Below are 26,288 nucleotides of genomic sequence, written 5' to 3'. Positions count from 1 at the left end.
ATAAGCAATTTTGGGTAAGCGACAAGACCAACTAGACTAAACCAGACACTGTGATGGAGCTCTCGAGTTGACTATAGTCGACCATGCTCCAGTGCCATGGTTTGATATAGTCAATCTCCCTGTGCTCTATGGTTTCAGGTTAGTCTAGTAGATCTAGGCAAGTCTAGTAGATCTAGGCAAGTCTAGTAGATCTAGGCAAGTCTAGTAGATCTAGAAAAGTCTAGTAGTCACCTGCACTTGCTCAATGATGAAACAATAGAATGCACTAGTGTGTACGTGCAGAGCCCAGGATTGGCCAATGAACAACCTCCCTTCACCTCTAGATGAGGGCGCTCTACTCAAATAATGTCAAGTGCCTTAGGGCTATAAACAAATCTTACCATCTGAACTCCTACAGGGATGTTCAATTCTTCAGGAGCTATAAATGGCTCTTCCAGTTCTGGGGACTCACATCTGGGAGGAGTCTTGGCAAATTGCTCTGGATTGGATAATCATACAAAAGAAATTTACATAAATTAACATACTATAGATAGTTATGTCATAAGTTTTGATAACATTCCATAAACTGACCACCGAAGTACCTTTTATTTAAAGAGATCCGAATGGTAATTATTATGTAGTGCTAGTAGATGGAAAATAGAGCTAGTTTATTAAACTGGAGACTTGTTTGGTTTCTTAATTGGTTTGATTCTATCAAAACCAAGCATAAAATAATGATAATGATAATAAAGACATTTGTAAAGCGCCTTAAGCAAAAAGCCTCTAAGCATATAAAGAGAATAACAAAATTATACAATGAGAGAAAGATACAATGACAAATAAGCAGATTACAAATAAGCAGCTGGGGGAAAAAAAAGAAGAGTTTTGAAGACGAATGTTACACAATTAATATTTTTAAATGGTTGTGATAGATGATAGTGAAATCATTTTCAAGGGATTCTCTTAAACAACTAGCACTTAGCAGTCATTGGACCCGTAGGCCTCAAGATACCGGTAAACAGGGAAGAGAAGTAATGAATAAATTATTTTAGATGTAAGAGGGAAACCCTAATAGGAAAAAACTGATGCAGTCAGGTAGGGACTGAAAACCCAAATCACATGGCTCCAATCTAACAATTAAACCAAGGAACAGGAGAGAGGCAGTCCAAAACTTGCAAACATTAATATATACCTGACAATGCATTGATTGCATGCTGTATAGAATTGGATTTTTGTTATTATAAATAAATTAATTAATTAGTTAATTAATAAATAAATAAATACAGATACTTTTTCAACAGACATAGAAGATGACATTGACTAAAAAAACAACAACCACAACTTAATTAATATAAATAATCTGTATTGACATGAAAATGATTTTGAGTGCTCTGCACATTGAAATGGTAGGTAGTTTGATTAAATTAGCCCAAGTTTCTTAAACATGTACATGTACAAGAAATGTATGAAGAGTGTTTCACTTCAAAAAGGATTGCAAACTTCTGTTACCATACATGTACATGCAAAGAGCAAGGAGATACATAAGTAAACATGTCCAATGTACTCTCATTGTAGTTGTACAACAACCTTCATCTCTGGTGTCAACCAAGGAAATGAAGGCCTTGTCAATGCTCTTTTTATCTTAAAACCTTCACCATTCATAGCAGTTAGCACTATACCAAGTAGGTAGAAAGCAACTGCTGTTCACTACAAAGTACTGGTGGTTTTGGTGGTTTCTTAGGTCAACAATAACAAACCACAAGGTTATTAACAACAGAGCCAAACTTGACAGCTTTTAAAACCCCACCTTTTTATGGGGCGCCGTCTGTCAATTAATTGTTTGGCACTTTTAAGGCATGTTTTTACCATGGTTTATAGCAATTAGATGTAAACCATAGAAAGTGTTGCCAAATCCTTTTTATGGTTTACATACCAGCAGTATTTGATGTGTGTAAGTTTATGGTTTACAAACCATGAACATGCAACAAACATTTGTAAATCATGGTTCATAAACCATGGAAACTTTACGCATCTTTAAAACATGGTTTATAAACCAGAAAAATTAAGCATCAAATTCATGGTGTACAAATCATGGTTTATAAACCATGAAAATTTGGTCATCTTAAAAACATGGTTTATAAACCATAAAAATTGAAGCATGAAAATCATGGTTTAGAAACCATAAAAATAGGAGCACGAAAATCATGGTTTAAAAATTATGGTTTATAAACCATAAAAATTGAGGCATTTAAAAAACATGGTTTATAAACCATGAAAATTGAAACATGAAAATCATGGTTTACAAATCATGGTTTATAAACCATGAAAATCGTAGCATGAAAAACGTGGTTTACAAATCATGGTTTATACACCATGAAAGTTGAGGCATCTTGAAAACATGGTTTATAAACCATGAAAATTGAAACGTGAAACTCATGGTTTATAAACCATGAAATTGGAGGCATTGTAAAAACATGGTATGTAAACCATGAAAACTGAAGCATCAAATTCATGGTTTATAAACCATGAAACTTGAGGCATCAAACATGGTTTACAAATCATGGGTTATAAACCATAAAAATATGTGCACTCACAAATACAAACCATAAAAAACCGCTAAACAATAATTTGACAAACGGCACGTAAACGTGCCATTTGTCAATTAATTCAACCTCCTTCCCATATTGAGCGATAGTCGCGCAATCGCCCGCCGTATACATGTCTCGCCCGGTACGTGGGGGTGTGTGTACGGTTGCCCACTGCTGACTGTTGCATGAGGCTCGTGAATAACGCCAGAGACCGGGCTCCAAAAATATTGTAAAACATGCGTGTAGTTTGACCTCTGACCTCTGTCATTTCCAGTATAGATATGCAGTCAAATTCCATTGCGGACTTGAGAGCAGTGACTATTTGGGCAACTATGCACGTCACTGCACGTGCATTGTATCCAATGGGAATCACTAGATCTAGCGGCAGCGACGGATAAAGACAGGGGCCCAGTCTAGATTGCAGCAAGAATGATCAGCAAGAATGCTTGGGGTAGGAGGTTGAACACAATTAACCCACGTTCAGTTTTTATGGTTTATAAACCATGATTTGTGCACATTTTTTATGGTTTATAAACCATGATTTGTGGGTGCACATTTTTTTATGGTTTATAAACCATGATTTGTAAACTATATTGATGCCTCAATTTTCATGGTTTATGATTTGTAAACAACGTTTTTCATGCTACGATTTTTATGGTTTATAAACCATGATTTGTAAACCATGATTTTCATGTTTCAATTTTCATGGTTTATAAACCATGTTTTTTAAATGCCTCAATTTTTATGGTTTATAAACCATAATTTTTAAACCATGATTTTCGTGCTCCCATTTTTATGGTTTATAAACCATGATTTTCATGCTTCAATTTTTATGGTTTATAAACCATGTTTTTAAGATGACCCAATTTTCATGGTTTATAAACCATGATTTGTAAACCATGAATTTGATGCTTAATTTTTCTGGTTTATAAACCATGTTTTAAAGATGCGTAAAGTTTCCATGGTTTATGAACCATGATTTACAAATGTTTGTTGCATGTTCATGGTTTGTAAACCATAAACTTACACACATCAAATACTGCTGGTATGTAAACCATAAAAAGGATTTGGCAACACTTTCTATGGTTTACATCTAATTGCTATAAACCATGGTAAAAACATGCCTTAAAAGTGCCAAACAATTAATTGACAGACGGCGCCCCATACCTTTTGACCTTGTTATGACCACTACCTCATAGTTATGACAATAGTTAGGAATGGTTTATAAACTGACAATAGTTAGGAATGGTTTATAAACTGACAATAGTTAGGAATGGTTAATAAACTGACAATAGTTAGGAATGGTTTATAAACTGACAATAGTTAGGAATGGTTTATAAACTGGCAATAGTTAGGAATGGTTTATAAACTGACAATAGTTAGGAATGGTTTATAAACTGACAATAGTTAGGAATGGTTTATAAACTGACAATAGTTAGGAATGGTTTATAAACTGACAATAGTTAGGAATGGTTTATAAACTGACAATAGTTAGGAATGGTTAATAAACTTAAAGGATGCGTTTACATGGAGATTCCTACCTCCATGGTTTATGTAGTTACATATTCAATGGGTTAACCTTTGCCTTTGGGACTTTCTGTTTATTCATAACAAAAATAACAAAAACATGTAATCAAATATAACTGTACTATATTTAACTTTAATCTGAATTCATTTTATTTGAGATTACAGAATGTCTAATTTCAGTTCGCAGTACTTATTTGTAATTATGTAAATACCACTTTACTGAGTCTGTAAAACATCACACACAAAGAACCCCCTGCTTCTCACGGTGTGATCATCTATTGTAGAAATCATGTTTTGCAACTTGGATTTAAAGTTGTGAAAGCAGCTACAGTGTGGTTAACTGTCTGTGGGACACTCCAGACCAGAAATGGGTTATTTTGGAAATCCTGAAGTTGTTTAAAAAGGAAATAGATTTGTAACCAAAAAAAACATTTGGAAAGCGAAATCCCACAGAAATCAGACTTTTTTTGTTGAAAAAAAATAATATGCCAAAAGATTGATACAGGGGGAGATACAGACATGATGCATAACTAGCTAGGAATAATTTGCAGCCCCATAGTTTCTTTGTACTTTAACAAAAGGTGTATATATTCAGCCTTCCAGAAATGTTCTTCCAAAAAGTGACCCAATAACTCCCATTCATTCTCTTTCTTAGAAACATTGAAATAAGAGCAAACAAAATAGGTCAACACAAAATGATCATTTAGGGCCATTTTACTGTTTACTATCATACCTTTAACTGTTATAATTCATAATGTAGACAACTACAGTTCAGCTCAGGGTCATGGGAATTAAAGACCTTTCAAGAAGAGAAACTCAGAAGCTCTTTTCAATAAGACCAATCGCTACATAATTGTTTATCAATACCTCGATATTGAAATGTCACATATGGACAAGTAATACAGTTCCATGGGTTAACCCTACTATAGGTAAAGGCTGAATGTGAATTACTGGCAATCATTACATCAACAAACATACAATCTGAAATCTGAATCTATTCAGACACTAACACAGAGGCCTGAATGTCAAACAACAAAATCTCAACTTGTTTATGTCTTCTCAATTTTGGGTGGCTAAGTAAATGATAATTTGAGATGTTTAACCATGATTTGCAAGTTGTTAAGCCTTAAATTGCTTGTTTTTCAAACTTCTATTTTTTTCTCCTCCAATGCATCTTAAGTTTCCTTTTTCCCTGTTAACTATGTACATTGAACATTCAGGCTAAACATTTCAGACGAGTTGATAATTGATATAATGTATGATGACATTTTAAGGTTGAATGATTTGGGTATATTAGTTGGTATAAGATAAGAATATAGAATCAACTGTTGCAAACTGCTAACAAACCAAAAGGACCTAGCTATGGTATCAATTATAAAAGTTGATGGCCAGACGATCGACCATAGAAGAGTCTTTCTCAAAGATTAAAGAACAACATTCTAAGAGATTTAACATGCCAGCCACACTTACATAAAAATCCCCCCTTTGAAAGAAAATGTGGACCTTCATTTCACCAAGATAAGAATGTGCACCCTCAAAGAATCTTCTATGACTATTGGCAAATAAAAGAATCTTCTATGACTATTGGCAAATAAGAAATTAAAAAGGTTGTTATGTTTGAAGGATAGAAGGCTGGGCCTCAAGGGAGCTGAAATAAAACTAACACCATCTTTGTAGGAAATAGAGACATTTGACATTCTCCTAGGGTATCTATTGTACATTGAGTCAATACCAGCTGATATATGACGTCCACACTACGCACTGGATATCAATACATGCATTCTCAATGCTGCTTTGGTGCAATATTGATTATCTTTAGTGTGTTTTGATGAGCTTAACATTTCATCTTCAGTATCTTAACTCTGTGCATCCAACATTTTTTCTTCTCACAACTGTGGAGATCCTTGACGGGATTATAAATTATTTGAAATCATTTCAATGAAAGCGTGTTTTGATTTTATTGCTATTTTATTAACTTTTATTTGATTACCTTTATTTAATTTTGGAAGTAAATACCAAAGTAGTCTGATTTACTTTCCAGTTCCTGTCATTATTAAATGTCTCTTGTTTGTTCTTGATGTTTTTTTATGTTTTACTCAACCGAGACATACACAGGAGATACACACTGAGATATCAACCGCAAATACATGGAATTAGAAAACATAAAGTAAATTAAACTTTTATGCATCATACAAAGACCAAATTAAAGACAAAATGAACTGTCCAACAGTGACTACTGTGCGATGTGCCTCTGTTCATCACTCGTCTGATATGAGACTAGGGTCAGGTGGTTTTCTGTCGTCAGCTTCTACATAGGAACTGACTGAACATGAACAACAAGCACATGAGCATGATACGTGAATATCAGACAGTCGGATGACTAACTGTTGAAAAGATTGCATCCTCTCTTAGGCATCTAGAGAAAAGGGTCATTGATCATTCCTAGAATATTCAATCACCTCACCCTGGCACATTACATCCTTTTTGAGAAGGGCACTTCTATTGGGATATTACTATGTCTAGGCAAAAGGTTTAAATTAAGGGGTGACTACATACATGTATGTACAAACATCTTTGCATTTGGGCCAACTTTTATGCTGCCTGCAGCAATTCCCTGATTAACATACCACATACATTAAAATGCATGCCTGATACTTCATGGAGGCAACAAAGGTGATTGCCTCTATGCCCCTGGTAATTCCATTGTTGCCCTTGAAATGCTACAGTAGAAATGTACAGCTTCCTCATACATGTAGGGTGCCCTTTGTCCAAAAGAGAAAATGCCTTGGTGCCCTTTCCCTTTCAAAAGTGAAGCATACATGTACAGGCCTGAGAATGTATGCTCCTCGTTTCTGCACAACATGAAGGTACCTGGGAATACTATAGTACAAACAAACACACACTTAAAGACTCTGGATACTATTGGTAATTATATACCTCACATATAGAATCCTCTAATCTGATTGGTTAAAAAGGGAGTCATGGAAATAGCTATGCCCGCTTTTTCTTTCAAGATGACGTCATATTGACTATGCCCGGGGCATGACTATGCCCGGGGCATAGTCAATCGTTTATGCCCGCCCTGGAAAATAATGGATCCGTCTCAACACACTGTATTCCTACATGTAGGTCGCGCAAGTGTTTGATGCGTTGTATACGTTCTTAGTTTCACGGCGCGAACTACATGAACTATAGCTGTGACCTTTATTCGCAGACGACCTTTCAACGTAGTTGTTTGTGTGGGAAATTTAATTGTTTGTGTTCATGCCAAACTCGCAACGTAAAATGGCTGAAGCAAGATTTCATCTACGTCAAGCAGAAACATCAGGTTGATTCATGTGGTTGCTAATGAGCTTTAGATAGTCTTCAAAGATTTTTACGGCGTATTTTATCAGCTGCTTTGTGCTTTTGCTGTCGGCGGCATCTGTTCTCTCGTACTTGGATTGTTATCCAGTGGTGTTGGATTGGTATATTTTACCCGTAATGCGAAATGAAAAACACGAAGCAATATTTTGGTAAGTTATTACACTTTATACATTTCAAACTCAAGGCCCAGTTCATGAAATCTTTTAACCAATCAGATTAGAAGAATCTATATTATTTGGTATATGATTTCGGTGATGTAAAAACCATGACTATGCCCTCAGCTTCGCTTCGGGCATAGTCATGGTTTTGACATCACCTTGGGCCTATAATTTCAACTGTGCCCCTCATAGCAGTCAATATTTCCATATTGTCAAAGACTAGCCTTCACAGTTAGTGTATCTCAACATATGCATAAAATAACAAACCTGTGAAATTTTGAGCTCAATCGGTCATCGAAGTTGCGAGATAATTATGAAAGAATAAACACCCTTGTCACACGAAGTTGTGTGCTTTCAGTGCTTGATTTCGAGACCTCAAATTCTAAACTTGAGGTCTCGAAATCAAATTTGTGGAAAATCACTTCTTCGTCGAAAACTATGTTACTTCAGAGGGAGCTGTTTCTCACAATGTGTTCTACTATCAACCTCTCCCCATTACTTGTTTCCAAGCAAGGTTTTATGCTAATAAATATTTTGAGTGATTACCAATAGTGTCCACTGCCTTTAAACCGAGCAAGACACCCCTTTATAAAAGAACCTGAAGTTTCTGATCTCACAGCACCAGGCCTCCAATAACAGAAATGTGACTTTGATGGTAAGAAGCAGGTTGAACCCATTTAGGCAATGTCCAGCTGCTGTTACTGATGAAATAATGGAGTACTGGGACTACACTTAGGTAACTCTGCTGGAGGTCTTTCAATGGTTGGTTGATAATGCCTACTGGACTTGCAGAGAGGTCATAAAGGTCAGTTCTGGATTGTCATGCCTTGGAATTGCCACCAAACTTAACAACTCTAGAGACTTGTTGATTTTCTATTTCAAATCTTTGTTCTCATGAGTAAACTGGCCATGCAATTCTAAGACTGAGAAAACCAAACCCATATTGTGTATCACCAAACAACAAATTTTCCCCCAAATTCTCTTGAATACTTATTTGAATATTAAACCTACATACATGTACAGCGCACCTCGCGCGCACATGGAATATTTATATGAACCTGGATTCCTTTTGGTGAAATAAAAAGCAGCAGACACTTTTAATATGCACCAGACTGTCATCAATTAGCTGCTATCAATGATTCGGATTCACTTGAAGATCTCATTGCAAAGATTCTTAAAACACAACGGACCTACATTTCCATTTAAATTGCTTAATGAACACTATACTCTGTGAATAATCAAAGGGGAGTCAATTGGGGTAATAAGCTTGTGAGACTCTAATATTAAACAGAGAGAGCGGGAGAGAAAGTCCCATATCGAGATCTTATTGATGTAGTTGGAGCATATAGCAAGGGCCTTGGAGGGAAGGGGAGGCTGATTTGTGGACATGGTACAGTTATGGTGATTGAAAAAATAAAGGTTGGCCACTAAGAAATAGCTCTGTTTTTCTGGATAAGGACTGTGAATAGACTGGCAAGTCTTGTCCATATTTAGATGTTTGGGATTGTGAAAATGTCAGATTTTGTTACGTTTATTAAACAATATTGTTTTCTGTATTAAGCAGTTAAATGCAAATGGGAGTCTTGGAATCTAAAATAAACAACGGATGGAACTTTAGTCTTTGACAACATTTTTTTTCCTATTCATGAACAGGGTAAGAACTAGATACTACATGTATGCAATATTCAGAACTTAGTGATAAGGGAGTTTGTTTGTATGTTTGTTTGTTTGTTTGTTTGTTTGTTTGTTTGTTTGTTGGTTTGTTTGTTTGTTGTTTTAAAAAAACCTCTCTACAAATCTGAATAACAATTAAAGAGATCTGCTGAGCAGAAATTATTGTGTGAAGGAATTTGTAGACAAAGAAATTTCTTGCAGGGAACCACTCACAATGAAAGATATGCAGTGTGGTGTTCATATTGAAGCTGTTAAGTTACCCAGCTATAAATCCTTTAGGTCTGAACATGGCCCCAGGACCCTGGTCTTGGCCTTGAATAAATCCCTCTATGAATTCAATACACTAAATAAGCATTAAGTCCCTGGACTGGGCTCAGCTCATTATCATAGTAAGTATTGCTTGAACTAAGACTTCAGGTTCAGTGCATAATAACTTGGGGGGGACAACACACAAAAGGCAAAACAGCGGCATCTGGGAGGGTTGGATTTATTAAGAGACTTCAGGACCATTCTAGATAGATTCAGAGGTCATTTTTTTCCCTCACAGAGCACAAAAATGTGCACTGAACGCATCGTTACTTACAAATAAATAACTTCAACACATTTGTAAAATTACCAGCTCGGTAATTAGTCACCTTCAAATGTGCTGTTTTTTAAGGATTTTTATGGCTGTTTTTAACATCATAAAGGCCAATAATAATTGCATAAATTTAGAGCAATAATCAAATTTGTTTATTTAAACGTTAGTTAAATTTATAATCACCATTGATTTCTCTATTAAACATTTAGGCCCATATGGATTCATCAGAAAGTTCTTTAAGTCTAACATGAAGTACTATTATGCAGCTATTGCTCCATGTTACAAACAATTGCCTTCAAATTTTATAGTTTGTTCAAACAGTAACAAACATAAATTGTCTTATGAAAGCAAATAAATTTGTCATCCTCATAAATTTGACCAGGTGGATGAATAGCATTAAGAGGGAAATCAGTCAGAATAGCAAGGAAAGTTTTATTCTGGAGATCCATAGTTTGTGATTTGTAGTAACCTGGTATAATTCTACTTTTCTAGGGGTCAAACATGATTCCAATCCAAACTAGTGAGTCATACACTCAAGGTACATTTTCAATAAACCAAATTTGCATTAATTAAGCCACTATTTAAACTGGATGAATTTCCCAGTGGAAGTTCCTGACAGAGAGATTGATTGACCTTTTTACACTTGAATTGTAAACCCTATCAAACTCCGGGGAAATAACAGTCCTGGTTTGGATTGGGAGATGAGTGATTGAAGCCCAGTAGAGTATATCAAGTGTTTGTTTTTCCTAGAAATATTGCATCAACTGTGAACTGAATATGGGATGGCAGTAGTGTTATCGGCAGTGTATACTTTTGGTCAATGTCAAAGACCAATATCTTCACTTAGTGCATCGCACTATATGCATAAGATAAAAACTTGTGAAAGCTTGAGCTCCATTTGTCATCAAAGAAAATAAAAGGAAAAAAAACCAAAAACAAAACACCCCCTCTGTTGAATAGAGTTGTGTATTTTCAGAAGCCTGAGAAAGGCTTCATCTCTCTCAAATATTTGGGGATAAAAAGTTAACTAAATTACTTCAAAGGGGATCGTTTCTAACAATGTTTTATGGAAATAAACTGTGTGAAGCCTGGTTCATACTTCCTGCGAATGCGATTTGAACTTTGACATCATAGATTCGCAAAGAAAAATTTGCAGCAGTTGATCTGTGTTCAACTCTTGCGAAACGTACACTGCGAAAACAGCCCTGTGGCATCAAAGTATGCTTCTCCTTCGCAGGAAGTATGAACCAGGCTTCTTGTTAACAAACTTTTGTAATTTTAAATTGTTGAGAATAAAGAAACAGAAAAAACTTCCTTTTGCCCACGCCCCTACAAGACCAACACTTTTTGTTTCCTTAATTGAGGGCAATTAATTGCTTAGTAAGTACATAAATGAATATATTTCAGGGATGCCAGTGGCTCTTTCCTTCAGAGCCTGAAATTTTTTTTGAAGGAAAAGGGGTCACCGCCCCCCCCCCTCCCTCAGACCAAAACAACTATAAAAAACATAAAAACACTCTTTTAATAAAACATAAAGAAAAAGACAATTCTGACCCCCCCCCCCCCTTGCAAAAAAGGCAGACATAGTCTGATTTTAGTCTCGAATTTTCCGTTTTTATATATCACAAATTTCAAAACGTAAAAAAAAATTAAAAAGAAAAAAAAAAAATCGATCTTACCCTCTTATTTCTGCCTTTATAGTACTATATTTTTGTCAACCATGTTGATGGGTTCGTAATGTGAGGATCGGTTGTATAAAAAAACTTCTTTTGCAATTAAATTTTTCGATCGGTGTCAGCAACGCATATTATTGGGAGGGTCCAACAACTTACCGTCAACTCGCTTGGTGCGGCCAACTCGCCGTCAACTCATCCAAAATAAATTTAAAATCCACAAAAGATGCATAAAACTCTACAGTATAAGCTAAAAGAGAATTTGAAAAGTTTCAGGCTACATTTCGATTGTAAGAATTTTGTTTTTGGATCGTGAAAAAAATATCAATAAGCTACAAAGCCGTCGGTCGCCATCGGTCGCCATCTTGCTTTTTCACAGGCCTGTACAAAATGGACAACAGAGGGCGCTTTCCTGCATTTGGAATAGTCTTGCCTCAAGGCGTGAATGATTGGTACTGCATGTGTAGTTTGTACTGCAATTTATGTTAGTTGATCACTGAGGCCTTAGATCAAGACTAGTTCATACCTGCCACCTTGGAAGTGGTTGAGTTGACAGCGAGTTGACGGCAGATATTATTATATATATATATTTTCTCTGGCCAGATGAGTTACGGAGCGCCGGAAATCTGTTTTCAATAAAATATATTTCTCCGGCCAAATGAAATACGGAGCGTCGGAAATCTTATCCAAAAATTATATTTTCTCCGGCCACATGAAAAATGGAACGCAGGAAATCTGTTTTCAATAAAACATATTTTCTCCGGCCAGATGAAATACGGAGCGACGGAAAAGTGTGTTTTTTTTTCCTTTTTTTCTTTCCGGCCAGATGAAACAATCGGGGAAAATTTGAAAAAGCCGGAATTCCGGCAATAGCCGGAAGACTGGCATCCCTGATATTTAATTGGCGGCTCATCCGCTGTTGGTTTGGTCAATAAATATATACATAAATTGTGGAAATATGTTGACAATTTGAGCCTTACCAGATTCATCTTCTGTAGGTTTCATCGGATCATATTCATCATTTCCAGCTCCATAAGAAAACGCTACTTCATTGTACATGTAGGAGCTGTCGGAAGAAGCGATGGCTATATTCAATCTCTTAACCTCTTCCTCTGAGATAAAAAAAACAAACAAGAACCAAGAGTCACCATCATTTATCAACACAATATTATTCTTATTAGTATAAATGTGGTTTAGGTTAGCAAGTTGGAATTCCTGCAGCACTCCTGTTTCAATAATGGTTAGATCACTATTGGAAGCAAAACCTACTAGGGTGGGACATAAAAATTGAACTGAATTAAATTAAAATAACTTCATAATAATAATAATAATAATAATAATAATAATAATAATAATAATAATAATAATAATAATAATAATAATAATAATAATAATAATAATAATAATAATAATAATAATAATAATAATAATAATAATAATAATAATAATAATAATAATAATAATAATAATAATAATAATAATAATAATAATAATAATAATAATAATAATAATAATAATAATAATAATAATAATAATAATAATAATAATAATAATAATAATAATAATAATAATAATAATAATAATAATAATAATAATAATAATAATAATAATAATAATAATAATAATAATAATAATAATAATAATAATAATAATAATAATAATAATAATAATAATAATAATAATAATAATAATAATAATAATAATAATAATAATAATAATAATAATAATAATAATAATAATAATAATAATAATAATAATAATAATAATAATAATAATAATAATAATAATAATAATAATAATAATAATAATAATAATAATAATAATAATAATAATAATAATAATAATAATAATAATAATAATAATAATAATAATAATAATAATAATAATAATAATAATAATAATAATAATAATAATAATAATAATAATAATAATAATAATAATAATAATAATAATAATAATAATAATAATAATAATAATAATAATAATAATAATAATAATAATAATAATAATAATAATAATAATAATAATAATAATAATAATAATAATAATAATAATAATAATAATAATAATAATAATAATAATAATAATAATAATAATAATAATAATAATAATAATAATAATAATAATAATAATAATAATAATAATAATAATAATAATAATAATAATAATAATAATAATAATAATAATAATAATAATAATAATAATAATAATAATAATAATAATAATAATAATAATAATAATAATAATAATAATAATAATAATAATAATAATAATAATAATAATAATAATAATAATAATAATAATAATAATAATAATAATAATAATAATAATAATAATAATAATAATAATAATAATAATAATAATAATAATAATAATAATAATAATAATAATAATAATAATAATAATAATAATAATAATAATAATAATAATAATAATAATAATAATAATAATAATAATAATAATAATAATAATAATAATAATAATAATAATAATAATAATAATAATAATAATAATAATAATAATAATAATAATAATAATAATAATAATAATAATAATAATAATAATAATAATAATAATAATAATAATAATAATAATAATAATAATAATAATAATAATAATAATAATAATAATAATAATAATAATAATAATAATAATAATAATAATAATAATAATAATAATAATAATAATAATAATAATAATAATAATAATAATAATAATAATAATAATAATAATAATAATAATAATAATAATAATAATAATAATAATAATAATAATAATAATAATAATAATAATAATAATAATAATAATAATAATAATAATAATAATAATAATAATAATAATAATAATAATAATAATAATAATAATAATAATAATAATAATAATAATAATAATAATAATAATAATAATAATAATAATAATAATAATAATAATAATAATAATAATAATAATAATAATAATAATAATAATAATAATAATAATAATAATAATAATAATAATAATAATAATAATAATAATAATAATAATAATAATAATAATAATAATAATAATAATAATAATAATAATAATAATAATAATAATAATAATAATAATAATAATAATAATAATAATAATAATAATAATAATAATAATAATAATAATAATAATAATAATAATAATAATAATAATAATAATAATAATAATAATAATAATAATAATAATAATAATAATAATAATAATAATAATAATAATAATAATAATAATAATAATAATAATAATAATAATAATAATAATAATAATAATAATAATAATAATAATAATAATAATAATAATAATAATAATAATAATAATAATAATAATAATAATAATAATAATAATAATAATAATAATAATAATAATAATAATAATAATAATAATAATAATAATAATAATAATAATAATAATAATAATAATAATAATAATAATAATAATAATAATAATAATAATAATAATAATAATAATAATAATAATAATAATAATAATAATAATAATAATAATAATAATAATAATAATAATAATAATAATAATAATAATAATAATAATAATAATAATAATAATAATAATAATAATAATAATAATAATAATAATAATAATAATAATAATAATAATAATAATAATAATAATAATAATAATAATAATAATAATAATAATAATAATAATAATAATAATAATAATAATAATAATAATAATAATAATAATAATAATAATAATAATAATAATAATAATAATAATAATAATAATAATAATAATAATAATAATAATAATAATAATAATAATAATAATAATAATAATAATAATAATAATAATAATAATAATAATAATAATAATAATAATAATAATAATAATAATAATAATAATAATAATAATAATAATAATAATAATAATAATAATAATAATAATAATAATAATAATAATAATAATAATAATAATAATAATAATAATAATAATAATAATAATAATAATAATAATAATAATAATAATAATAATAATAATAATAATAATAATAATAATAATAATAATAATAATAATAATAATAATAATAATAATAATAATAATAATAATAATAATAATAATAATAATAATAATAATAATAATAATAATAATAATAATAATAATAATAATAATAATAATAATAATAATAATAATAATAATAATAATAATAATAATAATAATAATAATAATAATAATAATAATAATAATAATAATAATAATAATAATAATAATAATAATAATAATAATAATAATAATAATAATAATAATAATAATAATAATAATAATAATAATAATAATAATAATAATAATAATAATAATAATAATAATAATAATAATAATAATAATAATAATAATAATAATAATAATAATAATAATAATAATAATAATAATAATAATAATAATAATAATAATAATAATAATAATAATAATAATAATAATAATAATAATAATAATAATAATAATAATAATAATAATAATAATAATAATAATAATAATAATAATAATAATAATAATAATAATAATAATAATAATAATAATAATAATAATAATAATAATAATAATAATAATAATAATAATAATAATAATAATAATAATAATAATAATAATAATAATAATAATAATAATAATAATAATAATAATAATAATAATAATAATAATAATAATAATAATAATAATAATAATAATAATAATAATAATAATAATAATAATAATAATAATAATAATAATAATAATAATAATAATAATAATAATAATAATAATAATAATAATAATAATAATAATAATAATAATAATAATAATAATAATAATAATAATAATAATAATAATAATAATAATAATAATAATAATAATAATAATAATAATAATAATAATAATAATAATAATAATAATAATAATAATAATAATAATAATAATAATAATAATAATAATAATAATAATAATAATAATAATAATAATAATAATAATAATAATAATAATAATAATAATAATAATAATAATAATAATAATAATAATAATAATAATAATAATAATAATAATAATAATAATAATAATAATAATAATAATAATAATAATAATAATAATAATAATAATAATAATAATAATAATAATAATAATAATAATAATAATTAATTAAAGATTTCCAAAATAAACAACTAGTGTCATTGTAACTAATTATAATCAAGTTATGCGCTACTAAAAACACTGTTCAACTTGCTCTATGGGCTACTACTACATGCAGCTAGTAAATAGTAAGGTATGTTTATAGTGTTCAACTGTTCATATTTCTTCATTTGTAGATGAGAATAAAAACAAATTAAAAATGTCTTTTAAAATTGTTGAAAGTGTGAATGTAACTTCATTTGACCATTCAACCAGGTTGCGATTGCTACCATTAATACAATGTATACACAAAATAGATGTTTAAAATGTGGGCTACTAAAACTTTCTGGGGAAGGTAAATTGTGAAGTTAAGTAGCCAAGTGGACTTTACAACAAGCTTGTGATGTATTTAAGGCAAGTTTCATTGAAAGGGTTATATGTTTCCTTAGTAACAATCTCAAAATTGTTGACTTCATTGGTTGTATCTTTAAATCAAGACATTTCATAACTTAAAGTCACCTGGAAGTGGTATTTTTTCAAAATAAAGCTTTTGTCACTAATATGTGTTTTGATGAGCGGAATGTGAATAAACAGTTAGCTAAGGTTTTAAAAAATCAGTTCTTATGTTATTTACAAATTTAGGAGTAGACCCGTTATTTACAAATTTAGGAGTAGACCCCGACCCAAGAGGGCGCTGTTCGTGATGTCAATCGAGGCAGACTTTGCCTGTAATGCGTAAACACAATTGCAAAGTACATGTACGGACCAAATCGTGAGTTTTTTTTTTAAAATGTACCAACTCACGACTTGGACGTACATGTACTTTGCACGTGTTGCAAAGTCTGCCTCGATTGACGTCACAAAAGGGGTAGGCGGAGTCAGCCCCCCAAACAACTTTATATATTTTTTAAACATATAAATCGTGACAAACAATTACTAAAAAAATTGTTTTATTGTTCGTAAGCATATACTCTTATGTTTGAAAGAAAAAAAATTCTATTTCCAGGTGACTTTAAGTAATTTCAGTCAACACAGACAACATGTGCAAATTTACAGCAATGCCCCGAGTCCATTGCAGTTATATCTTGACTTTTTATCAACCTCTGCAGCTAAAGGTTCAATCAAGGTCATGTAAGGAGATGGCTTAAGGCTATAGACTACTCTCTCCATGGTAGTCAGGCTTTGAAATCAAACACCAAAGACAAGAAACCTTCCCTAGAGTCACCTTGAAGGAGTCTAACTTCAGGTTTCTTTTCTGGGTGGGGTGCAGCTCTTGTTTCTGTTTTCTTAAACCTCAAGAGCACAGAACATAATATGCGCCTTAAGGAGATGCAACATTTTTTACTTACAACTTAAAAAAATGCAATTAAATATTCTAACTAAATAGAAATACTGTTATTAAATTTGACCAGTTCCAATAAAATGAGAGTAAATTCTCAGCTGATTATTTGCAGCTAAGTTGTATCTGTAGTTTGTAGGTCTATATGAATTAGGCCTGATACTTCACGAGAAGCACACGATGGCAACATAGGCGATTGCCTCCGTGCCCCCTTGGGACTGCCTTGGTGCCCTGGAAATGCTCAAGTAGAAATGTATAATTTCCTCATATGGTACCCTTGCTCTTTCAAAAACGAAGCATACAGGCTTGTGAATGATCTAATTATAAGCTGAGCAGTTCTTCTGCTTCTCAATAGTTACTAGGTAGTGGGTTGGTAGTAAGCACACCAAGGATCAATTTGTGAAATTACTTGCTTTAAACATAGAGCAAGGACCATGCTTTAAACTTGTCAAAACAAATCAGTTTTGCTGCACAAGAATCCTCTGAATAATAAAAGATTACACCAGAGTTTGTGCTAGGGAAAATGACAAGTAAATAAATTGCATGATTGTATTTATGTAAGTACAATATCAGTACACAGATTATTCCCATTTGCCTTTTGACTACATTGTAAAAATATAATACACGTAACATAATGAAGAGCAAAAACAGAACGATAGCACACAGCCTTCAAATTGATAAAATTGACAATATTAGAAGAAGATGGCTGCAATGGAAGAAGAGTTAAACTTATTATTTCCAATTTGTTCATCCAGATATCAAATCACATTGGCCCATTGTTTTATAGAAAATCAGAACTAAGAAAAATTATCTTAATTCATGCACAGGACATCTAAAATCAAGCTTCAGTTGAAAGCTACTAAACAATGATAATTTGGAGACAGTTGAAACTAGTTGGTGCACACTTCGGATGTTTTAATTTAAACTTCACCCAAGCAGTATACTAATACCGGTACTAGTATTGTGCCAAATAAAGCAGAAGAAATGGAGATCCACTCACACCTAATGAGTCAAAGGTGAAAGGCTTCAGTTTCTAACGAGGTGTGGGGTTCAGGAAGGAACTGAGTTCCAAGAAACATGGCTAAGAATAGTTCCTATAGTTAAATGGCTTGGGAGAGTTCCCTAGTACTGGAGAGCATTTTGGCAATCTTAACCAAAAACTGTGTCGATCAATGGCCAGTGATTTACCAAAGGGACACTCAACCAAAACAGTTACTGGTTATGACTGCCCAAACGCACCCCTGGCTTAGGAGAGTTTTAGGTAAAACAGCTAGAGAAGGCTTCTGGCAAAGAAAGTGTCTTGCGTGGGTTATCTAAATCTGTCTTGAAATTACATCTTTTTTGTTTCATTAAAGCAGAATTTTGCTTTACAAAAAATAGAACAAGTTACCTTTCCTTCGCCAGTTTTCTTCTTTTTTCAATGTTTGAGAACTTCATATTTTCACATGGTAATTACAACAGAGTATGAACTTTTAAACTGTCCAGCAGAATAAAAGTAGTATACAGAGTAGGAGATGAATAAGTATCTATCATCAGCACACATTTCCTATTTCCTTTAAGGTGCTTATGGTGCAGTTGTTCTCTCTCGCCTCAGTGTCTCCTACGACCGTCTCCAACAACAGTCTCCTACGCCTACACTAAGCAGAAAACATTACTACTGACAACGAGCCTAAAGCCCCTTGGTTCCCACATTGGGACTCTAAGAGATGCTAGTTTGCCTCTAGGCTTGTGTTTTTTCAATTCGGTGACCAACCAAAACCCATGGGCATCTACAACATTTACAGTCACTTTCCTGTGTGATGTGAAAATACAAACCAAACTTTGAATGTTGATTTCTTAAAAAAGATTTCCCTTGTAAAGAAAACTTATTTCCTGGTGCTGCTATTTATTTTAAAAAATCAATCAAACTTAAATGTGAGATAAGTCTAAGTTACTATTTGTTATGATTCAATTTCTGAGGGTACAATTGTAGGTTGTTGATGTTAAAACTTTATTTTTTTATTCCTATTTTAGATTCAAGGATTACTTCAAAAACACAATTTTTTTAATAAAACTATCAAAGTTGAATTGATCAAAGTACTATTTTACATTGATTAACATCTTGTTAAGTAAAGCGTATCAAATTAACAAAGACAAACTAACTCCACACAAATATAAGGCTTTGGTCATTATATGAAGTACAAGTCAACTTTCATGGAAACAGTAAGTAACTTCTGACATTTTACTTAAAGGGTACTATTCACTCAACCGGGCAAAGCAGACAGATGTGCTCAATATGGGACTACAGACATACTTTATTTATTATTCAACACCTCGGACAGCCAGACATCAAGTTCTAGGATCAAGGCCTACAAAACATGCATCAAGGCTTGGTGTTCTAATCAGGGTTGGGTGTTCTAGACAGTTGGATCATGCCCTACTAAACATGCATCAAGGCTTGGTGTTCTAATCAGGAGTGGGTGTTCTAGACAGTTAGGAAATGTCAGACAGCTGGCCAGCCAGCAATGGTGGGTTACATCCACAGGATACGATCAACACAAGCACAGCAGGTTCTCACTCTGTCTCTAGAACATATTCTGTGAATCCCACAAACCAACAACTACACGTGGTGTATACTGGTCAAGGGTGTTTGATCAATGTAAAAATTTGACTTATCTCAAATACTAGGTATGCACACTTTAGGCGTGGAATGAGATGCATGCTGGTCTAGCTAGCGGTCAAACTTGATCATGCTGGTCTAGCTAGGGATCAAGTTTGATCGCTAGCTAGACAAGCATGCACCTCATTCAACAGTTAGCTCTTGCACAATGGGTATTGGGGGAAAGGTCTATGAGTTTCAGTGTACTTGTATAAGACCTGCTGCCTCGTCTTTGTTTGGTCTTTCTACAGACATTAAAGTCACCTGGAAATAGATTTTTTTTTTTTTTTTTCAAACATTAGAGTATATGTTTCTGAACAATAAAATAATTTATATACTGTAACAAAAAAATGTTGTGTGGGGGTGACTCCGCCTACCCCTTTTGTGGCGTCAATCGAGGAAGACTTTGCCTCGATCGAACATCGAACACACATACGTGCAAGTACATTCAAGTCCTAGTCGTAGAGTTTGTACGTTTCAAAAAAGATTTGTTCTTGCATTTTTCCGGCAATGTCAACCAATGTGTATTGCTGCTGGATGCAGCAAAACAACTAAAGATGGGGTCGGTTTTCAAGTCTTTTCCAGTGCTGTGCAGCAAACACTTCGAGCCGTCGTGCTTTGAGAATCCGGAATACACTACACATTTTGACATAAAGAGAAAAGTTTTTTTCTAAAACATGACGTCGTCCCAACAATTTTTCCAGCTAGTTGTGTTTCTACTTTGAGGGCATGTTTTTAGCTTGCGCCAAGCGTCACTATCTTGTGTTGGCACTGCATGCGGTTTACCCCGCCTCGATTGCGGCACCAATAGCGCACTCTTGGGTCGGGCTTATTTTCAAATTTGTAAATAACGTGGAAACCAATTTTTTTAAACCTTAGTTAATTGTTTATTCATATTCCACTCATAACACATATCTTTGTGACAAAAGTTTTATTTTGACAAAATACCACTTCCAGGTGACTTTAAATACTAGAAAACAAAGATTGTGGACATTGGTCTTTTACAAAATTTGCCCTTATCTACTGCTTGACTTTTAACCTCTGCCCAAATTGCTCTTTACAGTTTTAAGATAAATTTACAGGGTCATATTTATTAATGAATGTAATGTATAAAACTTTAGTTTGAAAACATCAAAACAACCTGGACTGATATAGTCGCTCAAGTATATAATTTTGTAGAATCACAGTTTATTGAAATTCACATCTAAGCAATGATGAAGTTGTTGGCAAAGTGGAAGTGAGCCACATGGTTTTTAGAATGATTTATGGATGGGATTAGAAGTAGTGATTAATGGTACACTTATTAAACACACCCAGGGATGTCTGTAGAGTACTCATTATTATAATCAGTCTATGGTTACATATTAGGGTAAACACTGTTGGCATTGAATTATACTTCCCAATATGGAAAGGGGAGCCACCCTTTACATTGACAAAGGGGTTACCAGCAACATTAATAGTACATGAACATTTACAGTGTCCTCTCCTCAAGAGAAATGTAGTAGGAGAATGTATCCTTAAAGAACCCTTTTCCAGGAATGTAGCTTAAAAAATGTAACTTTCAATCTGCATGAGTACGTCGGTATTTGTATTAAGTAGAGTTAGGGACAAGTATGTGTAGCAAATGTTTTAATGAAATATTTCCAACTGATGAGTTATTTCTAACCTTTTCATTTAAAGTAAAAAGCATTGCACTTTTGTTTGGTCTGTCTACAGGGAACCTTGAGCTCACTTTCTGTTGTTGTCTGGTTTATTAAAACATGAATGTAATCAACAAACAAAGCAAAGCATTGTCAAGTTGATTGCAATATGCCAGATGATGTAGAGTTGAGCATGGTTAGAGTTTGTTTTTGACTGTTCAAAGTCAGCCAAGTACAACATGTAGGCCTCCATGAACCCACCAGAAGGTAACTTGCCCTTTTCCAAGTGATAAACAAACGCCAGAAAAACAACAAAGTGACCTCCATACCTGTCTGGTATTATTTAATTTTCTATGAGTTGCTGATTCCTCCCACACAAACGATATTAAAAAAACAACATTACACGCTCTGCAGCAATTTGAATATTGTTTTACACTTAAACACTTCCTTAACTTCCCTTTTCCTGAAAAAAAAGGAAAAAAGTTTATCATCTCTTTTCCTGAAAAAAAAGGAAAAAAGTTTATCATCTTAAAAAAGTGCATCTTCATTTGTTGTTCTTTGTACTAAGCAAATACTTCCTAGAGGCTGTTCGTGACGATAGTATCCTCTTATATTTTCTTTTTTCCTTCTTAGTACTTTTCTGTGTAGAACTATCAAACATTTTCAACTGGACCTGTAATTATCTTTGAATAAACTATAAAAATAGTGAAATCTTCTTCATCATAAATAAACAACTTTTAAAGTAGGTCAACAGGTAAACAACAGCAATTTCTGGGAATTCATAGATCTAATAAAAGTTTCAATGAAGTGAAGCTTTTTTGAAAGTGTTTCGGTACTGTCCCCAAGCTGTAGAATAGTCAATGCACAGTGGATGTCTATAACACATTAACAATAGACATTCTATATTATATTAGTACAAAGCTGTTTAGTTTAACCTTGTACATAATAACTAACCTCTATGTGCAAGGCTACTGAATACAAATCAGCATGAACATCAACCACCAAGTCTAAAACCCCCACCCACTCAATCTCCACTGACACTGAGGGAATGCTTGACTGGTTCTGAAATCTAACTAGAATCCTGGGGTGGTTTTGGAATCCTGGGTGGTTTTTGGAATGGTGGTTGTTGATGATGAGATTTCTCATGCATCAGCTGATTCATTGTATCATTAAGCCATGACCTTCTGGACCTCTAGAAAGGTTGGAGCCATGGGTGCTTACTTTGCATTATCATCAAAAACTAGCTAGGCATTTAGGCCTATATTGTTGCAAGGAAGGGTGGTTTGAACATTATTATGCGGTAAACACTGCTAAGTACATTTCCGGACAAAGTAAAAGAAAAAGGCTTTAGGATGGTTTGAACATTATAGTGGGGTAAACACTGCTAAACCCCTGTTTGCATTGGACTTAATTTGTGTAAACTAACAGAGCAAATGGGTAACTTACCCATTTTAATTCTAGTGCGAACAGCCCAGGAAGTTTTCCTCCCAGGTAACTTACCCAACCCGAATGCGTAGTTTAACCGAGCCAAAGGTGCCAAGTTAAATTGACCAGGCTAGTTTTAAGACAGTGTACGCTATTGGTAATTGTCAAAGACCAGTCTTCTCACTTGGTGTATCTCAACATATGCATAAAATAACAAACCTGTGAAAATTTGGGCTCGATCGGTCGTCTAAGTTGCGAGATAACTATGAAAGAAAAAAACCTTTTGTCACACGAAGTTGTATGCTTTCAGATGCTTGATTTCTAAACTTGAGGTCTCAAAATCAAATTCATGGAAAATTACTTCTTTCTCTTAAACTAGGTCACTTCAGAGAAGGAGCTGTTTCTCACAATGTGTTATACCATCAACCTCTCCCCATTACTCGTTACCAAGTAAGGTTTTATGCCAATAATTATTTGTGAAAATGAGTCAGATGTTGACAATTTCAAGGATTGAGTTATATGCATGGCTGGAACGAACACACCAACAGCAGTAATTTGGTATGTCTTAGCTTTGGGGTGTATCGCGTTGCTGAGTTACTTCCGTTTGAAATTAGCAAATACATCATTTTTTTCTGAAAAACGAATTGCAAGTAAAGTGATGTTTTAAACTACCATTGCTTGCAAAAGGATACAAATTAGACATAAGTATGATCACAAAATTGTTGTATTCATAGCTTTATTGCCTAAAAGTAAGTGTTCTAAAGGTTAACCATGCAAATAAAGATCTTAAAAAGTTTTTTTTTTTTTTTTTTTTTTTCCCACATTAAACTGTTCATTACTTAATAATGCATTGGGCGACATCTGACTCATTTTCACGTAGTGGGTCACATTTTGAGTAATTACCGATAGTGTCCACTGCTTTTAACCGAGCCGAAAAGTCCAAGGCAAACGCGATCAGGGTAAGAGCCGTCTCGGTAAAAAGCCACATCCGGTCCCCTGATCTACCTGCCGCGCCACTTGATTGTGTGATGACACAATGTACACCTGCATTGTGTACACGGATGGAAGCTCGAATGAATTCTAGCTGTCATGCAGCCCGGTCAAAGGTCACTGCGATAGCGCCCCGCCGCCCTCTTGTGTTTTTCTTAAGTTAGTCGATATGTGTTTTACCGATCGTGTCGGTTAGTTTACCCACGTCAATAATCCAAGTGCATGCGCTGGTAAGCTTCCCCTTTTGGAATGTTAACCAGCTGTCTTGGTAAAACGCTAGTCCAATGCGAACACGGCTTAAGATGCCTCAAACAGAAGCAGTGTGTTTGAATAAAAATGCATTGGCAAAGTGGTAATAATAAATTATACAAGCCAGTTAAAATATTTACTGTTTAGGGGAAATTATGTCAATAGGCCTGTAGGCAATAAAAGGGTGGTGAAACATTGATTAACATAAGACTTAGGGGTCTACATGTCGCATTTATGCATAACAAATGACTTAAAGACACTGGACACTATTGGTAATTGTCAAAGACCAGTCTTCTCACTTGGAGTATCTCAACATATGCAGAAAATAACCAACCTGTGAAAATTTGAGCTCAATCGGTTGTCAAAGTTGCAAGATAAAAGAAAAAATACCCTTGTCACACGAAGTTGGTGCTTTCAGATGCTTGATTTCGAGACCTCAAATTCTAAATCTGAGGTCTCGAAATCAAATTCATGGAAATTACTTCTTTCTCAAAAACTACGTTACTTCAGAGGGAGCCATTTCTCACAATGGTTTATACTATCAAAAGCTCCCAATACTTGTTACCAAGTAAGGTTTTATGCTAATAATTATTTTTAGTTATTACCAATTCTGTCTACTGCCTTTAACTTGTAAGTGATAAATAACATTTTGTAAAGTACTAAAAAACACAAAACAGTTTGTGGAAGGCTAGAAACAAAATTGTACAATGGTTCACAACCTACACATCCTAGAGAACTGATACAGTAAGAACAGTCTGTTCAGAATTATGTTCACAGTACATCCTGTGCATTTACTTCAGAGGAACTTGATATTATTGTTCCTAATATCTGAATTAGGTCATTCATTGGTCCTACTGGTCATTTGCCATTCAATTTATGAGGACATTGACCCCACAAGTTCAGCAAGGTCAATCAGGGATATCTAATTCACTTACTTGTACACGCTCCATGGCAACAACTTAATCAAAATGGACAGTAATAGAAAATGTCTATTCAATTACACATCCTAGAACTCTCAACAAACTTATATTAAAAACCTGGAAAGGTGTAACACCTGAAATTATACAAAGGCCACTAGCATGAAAATACCATCATAACGTGTTTTATCAACAATTGTATTTCTAAAAGCTTGACAAAACGAAAGCCTGCTTTGGTGTTTACTTTACGTTGGCTTCACAACCAGAATTAATATTGGAATGCGTGGTGTCTGTGTCACAAGAGTCAGCTGGAAGCTGAATTTAAGGTGACTTATAATCAAGTTTCCCATCTTGAACTTACTCTGACTATTTTTTACCAAGTTCAAACAAGTAACTTGAAAGATTGAGTTCAATTCTTTAAATAAGCAGAAGTTTTATT

The 26,288-nt window shown here is 30.8% G+C and overlaps 1 protein-coding gene across 1 annotated transcript in view; it reads right to left on the bottom strand.

Moving 5' to 3' along the window:
• Positions 1-26,288, bottom strand: part of LOC139938412 (splicing factor, suppressor of white-apricot homolog) — a 68,710-nt gene that overhangs the window by 21,806 nt on the left and 20,616 nt on the right. The window contains exons 3-4 of the mRNA XM_071933917.1: positions 12,526-12,657; positions 381-478 (exon numbers count right to left, since the gene is read on the bottom strand). Of these exons, the coding sequence (XP_071790018.1) occupies positions 381-478; positions 12,526-12,657 (230 nt within the window). The remainder of the gene's footprint in view (positions 1-380; positions 479-12,525; positions 12,658-26,288) is intronic.

The sequence above is a fragment of the Asterias amurensis genome, chromosome 6, assembly GCF_032118995.1.
Source record: "Asterias amurensis chromosome 6, ASM3211899v1".
Classification (NCBI taxonomy): domain Eukaryota; kingdom Metazoa; phylum Echinodermata; class Asteroidea; order Forcipulatida; family Asteriidae; genus Asterias; species Asterias amurensis.
This window is presented reverse-complemented; position numbering and strand designations above follow the sequence as displayed.